Source organism: Lynx rufus, unplaced genomic scaffold, assembly GCF_022079265.1.
Source record: "Lynx rufus isolate CCGP_SWC_20201006 ecotype Redwood Valley unplaced genomic scaffold, mLynRuf1.p SCAF_16, whole genome shotgun sequence".
NCBI classification, from domain to species: domain Eukaryota; kingdom Metazoa; phylum Chordata; class Mammalia; order Carnivora; family Felidae; genus Lynx; species Lynx rufus.
In genome coordinates this window covers 53,807,712-53,817,196 of record NW_025814830.1, presented here as the reverse complement: position 1 = coordinate 53,817,196, position 9,485 = coordinate 53,807,712, and the positions used below count along the sequence as shown (strand labels likewise).

At 56.3% G+C, this 9,485-nt stretch overlaps 1 protein-coding gene across 1 annotated transcript in view; it reads right to left on the bottom strand.

Moving 5' to 3' along the window:
- Positions 1-6,063: 6,063 nt before the first annotated feature.
- The window catches only part of USP10 (ubiquitin specific peptidase 10), a 70,355-nt gene continuing 66,933 nt past the window's right edge, over positions 6,064-9,485 (bottom strand). The window contains exon 14 of the mRNA XM_047078852.1: positions 6,064-7,094. Within this exon, the coding sequence (XP_046934808.1) occupies positions 6,907-7,094 (188 nt within the window). The 3' untranslated portion in view covers positions 6,064-6,906. The remainder of the gene's footprint in view (positions 7,095-9,485) is intronic.

Here is a 9,485-nt window from a genome sequence, read left to right as displayed (position 1 = left end):
TGAACATTTAAGAAAAAACAACACAAAACAACAACACAAGGCGTGTGTGCAGCCAGGCCCCGACTGTGCATCTGAACCAAAGGGAGGCAGGGGTGCAGTAAACTTTCTACGGAGCTGTTCAGGAGGACTCCCCTGGGGCAGTCTGTGTGGGGTTGCCCACTCCCCACTCACGCTATATTTTAGTGGAAATGTGGCTGCAGCAAATGTGTCCCTGCCGCGGTGGGCCCAGACCAGGCAGGAGACCCCACCCAGCTGTCAGGGTAGAACGGACGCATCCGGAATGGACAAGACGGCAGAATTCGAATGAGGGAACCGGAAGCAGAGTCAAAGCTAGAGGCGGGCCAAAGACGGAAGTCCAAAGGTGAGGCGTGAGCAGTGAGGCCCTGGCCTCGCGCCCTGCGATGATACCAGAAGGGCCACCAGCGCCCAGGGCTCACTGACCCCAGGGCCGTGCCGGGAGGTCACATCTACTAACTTGCCTGGTCCTGCCCCTGACGCGATATGGCAGCTACCCTGGCCATTTGATGGACCAGACACGGGGCCACCTCCCCAAGGTCACACGGGGCGAGTTTGCACTGCAGGCTGCCTCGCGTCCATAAGCCCGTTTTTTAAATCCTTTTGTTACTTTGTTGCTTTTATTTCACTGCTACAAGCATCCGGGAGCTCAACACCTACCGGCCTCTGCCGTTCCAATTTACTCCCGAGGGCTGAGCTCAGTACAGCAGGGCAGGGACGAGGCTGGCGGGGGGACACCTGCACACAGGACAGGCTCCTGAGCTGACCCAGCTGGTGTAGATACGAAAGTACTGGGGCGCCTGGGTGGCTCAGTCGGTTGGGCGTCCGATTTCGGCTCAGGTCACGATCTCGCGGTCCGTGAGTTCGAGCCCCGCGTCGGGCTCTGGGCTGACAGCTCGGAGCCTGGAGCCTGTTTCGGATTCTGTGTCTCCCTCTCTCTGACCCTCCCCTGCTCATGCTCTATCTCTCTCTGTCTCAAAAACAAATAAATGTTAAAAAAAAAAAAAGATGTTCTTTAAACGAATAAATATTAAAAAAAAAAAAAGTACTCAAGGGGTCGCCAGAGGACCAAACGCCTTTACAGAAGCAGGCCTGGTCCCCACGAAGCCCTGTCTTAGCCACCAGCAACATCTTCAAAAGGAAAGGATCCAAGCCATAAGCCAAAGGAGAGTCAATGTCCCAAAGACGGCAGAGGCAGGCAGGGCAGCTGGAGAAGGGAGCCTAGGGGCGGCAAGCGGGAGCACCCAAGGGTGACCGCAGAGGATGCCGCGGTGCCCTGCTGGTCCCGGCCCCCAGGGGTCACCGTCAGCAGTGCAGGTGGCGGCTCCGTCTGAGTCCGCTGCCCGCACTGGGAGGTGTGACCCCAGGTGGCGGCGTGCGTCTGAAGCCATGGGAAATGGGGTGTCACCCTAGAAAGCACGTGTCACCCACTGCCAAGTTAATTCGCACTTTTCTGAAAGTGCAACAGACGCTCTGTCCCTGCGTCACCCGCCAGGGGGACCCACTCGCTGGCCTCGGACGTGAGGGCGGGTGTGTGCTGTTCCCAGCTGAGCCACCAACTTACTCGTCCCGGGCCCGAAGCTGCATGTGACAAGAACAAGCAGCACAGCGAATCCAGTCCTGCGGCTGTCAGAAGCCATCGGTACGTGGTCACCGGGCAAAGAATGACCTGCAGATCGACAGTGTGGAGGCGCAGCGCGGGGCCCCACCGACGTCAACAGGCACTGAGGGAGGACAGAGTCAATTCGCGCGTCAGCAAGTAAATCCACATCGTACACAAGAGGTTTTCAATCTTTTTTTTTTTCTTTTGAGGCAGTGTGCGTGTGCAAGTGTGAGCAGGGGAGGGGCAGAGGGAGAGGGAGAGAATCCCAAGCAGGCTCCATGCCGAGCATGGAACCCGACACAGGGATCGATCTCACGGTTGTGAGATCACGCCCGGAGCCGAAATCGAGAGTCGGACGCTTAACCAACTGAGCCACGCAGGCGCCCATCACTCTTTTTTTAAAAGCGGGAAGAGTAACTTTTTCTTACGTCACATAAAGAATCCCCAAATTCTCTAAAAATACATGAAGAGGTTTGCTTTCTTTGAAGGACAGGTGGGAAACCCAAGGGCAGTTCACCAGACCCAAGCTCGGAATCCCTGGGTGATGCCGAACCCAGAAAACCACGCAGACGGCTGCACAACATAGACCAAAACTCACTCTGGAGGCGCTGAAATACTTAAAGAGAAAAAAAAAAAAAAAAGCCTGTATTAAAAAAAAAACAAAAAGGCAAAACAAAAACACAGCGCTGAGGTTTATCCGGTTCCCAAGGATATCTCGGTTGTGCCGAGAACAACGTGAACGCTCCCCAAGGTCCGTCCGGGAACTCTGCAAATGCACACACACAGGCTTGCGTTTCGTTGGTTTCAGGCAGAATAAACAAAGCCACCCTAATATTTTACTTGTTAGAAAAAACACAAGAAACTTTGCCAACAAATAAACGGCAAGCGCTTCAAGAGTCAACCATGAGAAAGCGGGGCTCGTAAACAGAACATCAACACGATCACTTGGCGTGGAGTCCTAAGGTCAAAAGCGTCAGGACCTTGAATGCGGTTCTCTCCCCCCACCCCGCCCCTCCGCCCGCTTGTGCAGGTGCGCGTGCACTCTCCCCCTCTATCAAAATAAAGGTATAAACTCAAAAAATAAAAAATAAAAAATACATAAAAAGCTTAAGCTCATTACTTGCTGGCTGTCTCCAAGGCAAGGTCACCTGATAAAACCCTCTTGTGTTCAGCCAATCAGGGCTTGTTAGCAAGTGATCTCAGCCACAATCAGGGTGCAGGAGACACAACCAGGTCTGAGGAACAAAACGTGTGTAACGGGGAGACATGGGCAGTACACGCCGTCCGGGGGAAGCCCCTGCTCAACGCACAGCGACGCGCCCTTCCCGTGGGAGCAGGGGCGCCAGACCAGAGACCGAGCGACTGCCTGACGGGGCCCAATGCGTGTTGGCTGGTCATCGTTTGCTCCGCAAAAGAACAAACGTCACCCTGTGGGTGACGGGCTGTGAAGCGAATGTCCTTTTTCCAAGGAAATACATTTTTCTCCGAAAGATATAAGTAAGACGGGAATGGTTAGTTCAGAAGAGGAATAGCAACACTTACACAAACAATAAACGAGTCCTTGGAAGCCTGCTGAAGAAAAGGCAGGCCTGCTTGGCGATGTACTTGACTGGTTTTCAATGAAAATCACCTCGGGGCGCCTGGGGGGCTCAGCCGGTTGAGGTCACAATCTCCCGGTTCGGGAGTTCGAGCCCCGCGTCGGGCTCTGTGCTGACGGCTCGGAGCCTGGAGCTGCTTCGGATTCTGTGTCTCCCTCTCTCTCTGCCCCTCCCTCACTCACGTTCTGTCTCTGTCAAAAATAAATTAAAAAAAAAAAAAAACATTAAAAAAATACATTAATAAGTAATAAATGAAAATCACCTCACGTGTACAGCTGGCTGTGAACAGGTGGTTCTCCTGGACACTGTTTTAGGGGCATGGTCTCCCTGGGGACAGTCACCGAGCCAGCACAGTGACAGAAAAGTCCCATCTCTTCCATCTGTCCTGATGGACCAAACAGACCATTAGATGGACGTGTCCGCAGCGGCACAACTTACTAACGGTGCAAGCTGGTCTGGAGGCTGTGCGGTGCGAAACCCGTGGGCTGACTGCGTTCATCCAAAGCGTCTGACTTTGACTGCAATCTCGGCCTCGTAACCAGGCATCCTGGCCAAGTGCAAACAGCCCGAGAGAGCGATAAACAGGAATTTCCGCTCAGAGAAAGGCGTAAGAGGGCGCGTGTGTTGATCACAAAGTTTCTGCTCGTGGTGCCCACGAGTCAGACCATGAGGATGCAACTGGTGATGCTGAGAAATGAGAGCGGGACGTTGCCATGAGTCACTCGGGCCGCTGGCCCGTGTACCACGCGGGACAACGAGAGGACCACCACCTTCCGTTCTGAACGGAACCCGCTTTCTTGGCTGCTGGGCACACATTCCAAGCAGGTGAGTTTCGTGACATCGTTCCCTGTAGGAGAACGTCCATGTCTTGTTAGTGACCATTCACACATCAAAGACACATCTCCCTGTGATACGCTTCCCGCGACCCCCCCCCCAGTATGCAAAGAGGCTTAAGAGGCCCCCTAGAAAGACGTGTCACATGCTGACAAAGGAAAATCACAGAATCGACGACCCTCACACCAAGGTTAACGGGCCAAGTTCGAAGTGTAAATGACCTAAAACCAGGGAAACGGTCTACAAAACTTACGAAAACACTAACGTGGCAGCACTAAATACTGAACCCAGAGTTCAAAATCTGAAGAACACAGAACACACGGCTAACAATCCACTTGGGACCCTGGAAAACGTTGGATTTGCTAGAACGACCTTGTTCTCTAACCAGGGACAACATGAGAACTGATTCCGGGCTGACTTCTTACTCTGCATACTCTCCCTTGGTGAGTTTACCCCTCTTTCGCTGGGTGTGCGGGTCCGCTTTTAAGCGAAGGAAACTGGGAAGCTCTGTCTCTCTCTCTCTCTCTCTCTCTCTCTCTCTCTCTCACACACACACACACACACACACACACACACACACACACACACACACACACAATCAGGGAAGGCAGGTGTTCTCTCTTTCCTACAGAGCTGGAGTCCATCTTCCAAACAAATGACATACGGACCCAAAGGCCAGGAGGAGCCCTTTGCTGGCCGTCGGACGGCTGTACCGGGAAGTCCGGTGTCCCCCGGGAAACAGCAAAGTCAAGAACCCATCCTACACTGACTAAGACACCCAAGGCCCCGCGGGACCAACTCACTTCCACCGCGCTTGAGAGAGAGACTGGAGACCTTCCAAACAAAGTTCAGTGATACCTCGCGGTCACCTCCCAAAGATGTTGGGCTTGACAAAATCTGTACCTTAGCAGCGTAAAGATCATACAGAAACCCCCGAACGCTATTTGGGGGGACATGGTCTCATCTAAACACACAGAAAAACAGGTCCCAGCAAGGCACTGTTTCGCCTCCAGAGGACTATGAAAAGGCATTCTCAGACCAGAGGGCCTTGTCCTTGAGAGGGCACTCGGTCTGACTCACACGGGACGGGGACAGTCCGGCGACAGAGACCCTCACCCTGCTGGGGGGAACGGGCAGCACTGGTTGGAAGCTGGTGTGCATCAGGACGGAGAAGCCATTCGCGAGCGAGGACATGACCCGGGTCACGGTATCACAGCACAGAGCTTGATGACAAGCTCTACAACACAGCTCCAGTTGGTCCCCGGCTGGGGCAGTGTTGGGGGGCAGTGTTGGTGGGTCGCCTCCCCAGAGGGAATGTGGACTCCAAACACCATATGCTCCTGAGAAGGGTCTGTTTCAATGAAAACCGAACCGTAACTTGTAGGTCGGCCAAGCAAATCAGGATAGGGTGACAACAGGTGAGTGGGCTCCGTGAAAACTAAGCTCGGAGCCCGAGCGGCACACGGCTAGGCTCAGGACCACTGGCTGCCACAAGGAAGCGCTCGGGGGCGAGGCCGTGACCACGTAAGCTGGCTGGCTTGTCCGGGGATCCCAGTTCATTACCATGAATGGTCTGCACGGGCTGGAAGCGGGACACCACAGGCACGAGAGCCACTGCGGGTGGCCTGACCCCCACGTGAACTCTCCTCCGCCTCTTCTGCCCGGGAAAGGCTTCCTGTCCCCAACCCAAGGGCGGTGTCCGAAGGGCTGCCAAGATGCCCCAGCAGCACGGTGTTCAGCCGTGCGTGACGTAAGCCCACCGCTCTGGGGACGCTGACTGCGCTGGGGACAGGAACAAGGAACGGAGGAGTCACCTCCCTCTTCTGCTATCCGAAGATTCAAAAACTCCATCCCCCCAAATCGCTAGTTAGTGGCGTTGGCGACACCAAGCGGGCACGACCCGAGCCTTGGTTCGGCTGGCTGGAGGGCCCGCCGTGATTCTGGGGGAGCCCGCGGGCCCACGGGAGCGCCGGTGACCGGAAGTGGCGAGAGCAAAGAAACACCGTGCACAGCTTTAAACCAACTTTGTGATTTTTATTGGTGGGGGACAACTTCTGTAGTCCTAGAGATCACTAAACTGTGTACAATTAGAGACGCAGCATCACAGAAGAGCAGACGGCAGAATTGAACAGAGCGACTGCAGGAAAGATCCGTCGTCATGATTTTGCCCATTTTTCATTATGTGTACACAGAAGCATGAATGCAACGTGAAATCTTTTAATGGCAATAAAGTTTACAACCACCCACCTACGTGGGCTAACGTCTTAACTCCGGGTATCTGATCTGCAATGCATACGTAAGCAGCTTTTCATCACACGATTACTAACACGTATCTTTCCGGTGAGGAACCAGCAACTTATTTTTCGTATTTATGTTTCTTTTAGAAGTAACAACTATGTCTCCTCTGATAACTGGCTCGTTTTTATCGTTTATCAAAAACTAGAGGGTGGGGAAGGAAAGTGTGACGGATTAAAAAATTTACTCCTTAAGGAAAGATAAAATTCATTTTCACAAATTTACAAGTGTCGCTGGTGCAGGATTTATTCTACTAAGCAATTAGACTGCGAATCGAATGCAAGTTCCCCCTTCTCACTCAGGAATCGGCATTATTTCAGAAACACGGGTTCTGTGTATTTTCTCAAATCGAGTGACGGTCTGTCTCAACCAAATGATTCGGATCTGGAAGGCAGGCGGCAACGTGAACTGTTGCGCACAAGCCCCGAGGCGTCTGCTCTCCGTTCTAGCCCGTTCTGCCAAGGACGAAGAGGCTCCCCCTAGAGAGCCACTAAAGACGGGAAGGAAGTCAGAGGGAGTCGGCGTCTGCAAGCGGGCGGCGGGCACACGGCGCGCAGGCGGCTACAGCAGGTCCACGCGGCGGTAATACAGGAGGTAGGCTGTGCGTTCGGCAGTGGGCTTCACCACCTGGTACTGGTTCACCACCTTGACCGTCTGGTCATCGATGCGCAGCCAGCCGTTCAGACCGATCTGGAAGACGTCCGTGGTGTAGTGGCCGCCCGTCGCGCTGCTGCCGTGATGGTAGACCACTGCAAGAGAGGCCGGGCGCCCCGGTGAGACGGGCGGGGCGGGGCGGGGCGGGGCACGGCAGCGCGCCACGCCCCCCACGCGCGCCACGCCCCCCACGCCCGCCTGAGCCCCCAGGGAGCCGCCTCGCGGGACACACCTTTCCGAGGCGCGTGGGGCAGAGATGCCACCACACAAAGCAACGTCATGTAATCCAAAACCCTCAGCGACGCGCGAGAAAGTCACACACGGACACCTTAACGACACACTCGGGACGTTCAAGGCCTCGCGGAGGAGTCGCCGGCCCGGCGGGGCTGTCCCACAAGCCAGCCCTCCGGGCGAGGACGGCCCACCGCTGAAGCGAGCACGCGGGGACTTAGCGCCAAAGACCCCGCCCCCTCCCAGCCCCCCACGGAACCGCTAGCACTGACGGACCTCCAGAAATGCCACCCAGACCCCCAAACGCCCATGCTCTCGATCCAGCCCATCCCCTTCTAAAGAGATCATGTGAACCTCCGACAAAGATTTGGTAAGAGTGAAAAAGCAAGGAAACGTCAAGAGCCGTGCACAGTAAGAGGAACAGGCTGAGTGCACGGCGATGTAGGAATATGCCGGCGTTACGTGGAAAATGGGCAGTTCTAGGTTTTCTGTGACATCACAACGAGTGACCGCACCGGCCCCAAGAGGGACAGACAGCAGGACTGTCATGTGGGCGGAACGGGTGGCGTCCCACCGAAATGGCACCTAGTCATTACGCTTTCTTCTTTTATGCTTAAACGAAGCTTTTCACTTAAAAAAATTCTGTAGTCCAATCAAGAAGCCTTTGGTCAAAGGCCTAAAACAAAGACAACCAACCAGTGGAAGACGCAGTGAAGTCCCCTGAAGACACCAAGGGCCCCCGTCTTCCCCCATGGGGGGGGGGGGAGGGCCGGGCCTCAGGCAGGAACCCGGGGGAGGGAGACGCCTCCCGAGGACAGGGGGCTGGCAAGGTGGCCGGGCGAGCTCATGCCACCATCAGTGCAGAGGAACAAGACTCGGCTGGTGGCAAGGTGGCTGGGCCCTGGCGGCAGCGGTCACTCCAGCGGAGGGACGACCCCGTCCGGACCCGTGGCCCAGGTCGTGGCTGGTGGGATGACAGTCCCCCCGGCAAAGGAGCCTCCGTGCTGGAGGCGCAGGGGACGCCCTTGCCAGCCACGTGACAAACACGGCTGGTGCCCTGGGGACAGAAGACTGCAGGAGGCCCCGGCAGGACACCAGCGGTGGGATCGGCACACACGGCAGGTCGCACCCATCAAAAGGCCATCGAGGACGTGGAAGAGGCTTGACATGGCCCGTCCCCCAGACCCCAAACCCACTTTGGGCTTTCGTCCTGGATTTTCACCTCCAAGACACGTCTGGGGCAAGAGTTTTGATCGAGTGACCAAGTCAGTGGGATTTAAGGAGCTGTGGGTTTGTGTTTCCTGCAGGCCCCTCCCGTTCTAACACTTCAAGAGAAAGCACTCCACACGCGTTGTGGTTCCCTCAGCAGCACCCGGGGGCTGACACGGCACGTCAGGACCCCAGGCGAGTCCCCCTGACTGAATGGGACCGGCCAGCACTTCTCAAACGTGCTCTCCGGGTCCCGCAGTCAGAACCATTTGTGCGAAGTGCTTTCTTACATTCCTGGCAGACCGGGAAAAGTCCAACTGATCCAATCTAGTGCCCTTATTTCTGAAGTGAGAAGCCATGAGAGGATTTGGGAACGCAGGGGAGCCCCGGGCAGACGCTGGGCCACAGCCGGCAGGCAGAGCGGGACCACACCGGGGCTCCCCGAGCAGGAGAGACAGGGATTCCCGTCCTTGCCCCAGGTCGGCGGCCTCCCCCTGCAGCGGCCCCAGGCGGGGAGGGCAGCAGGGAGACGGCAGGGCTGACCTTCATCTCCCCCTGGGGCCTCAGGGCCCAGCTTCGGACTCAGGCCGGCCGCTACGGCCTCTCTGGTCCCAGAGGCAGGTGGCAGAGTTTCCATGACAAGGCAGGGCTGGAAAGGGCTGGGGACACCGCAGGAGCGCAGGGCCCCCCTGCCTGGGGAGGGGCTGTGATCGGCTGACATGGGGGAGAAGAGAAAGTCAAAGGCACAGCCTGGCAGGAAGAGCAAGGTGACCGGGCCCAAGCCCTCCTGGTGTCGCACGGGGACCTGACCCGCTCATCGGGGGCCAACCAACTTTCTAAACAGGCAGGACGGAGGGTAGGAGGGTGAAGACCGGCCACGCCACTGCGGGCCAGAGCGGGGCGTGTGTCCCAAACAAGAATTTGGGTTTCTTGTTTTATAAAATGGAGACACCGGGGCGCCTGGGTGGCGCAGTCGGTTAAGCGTCCGACTTCAGCCAGGTCATGATCTCGCGGTCCGGGAGTTCGAGCCCCGCGTCAGGCTCTGG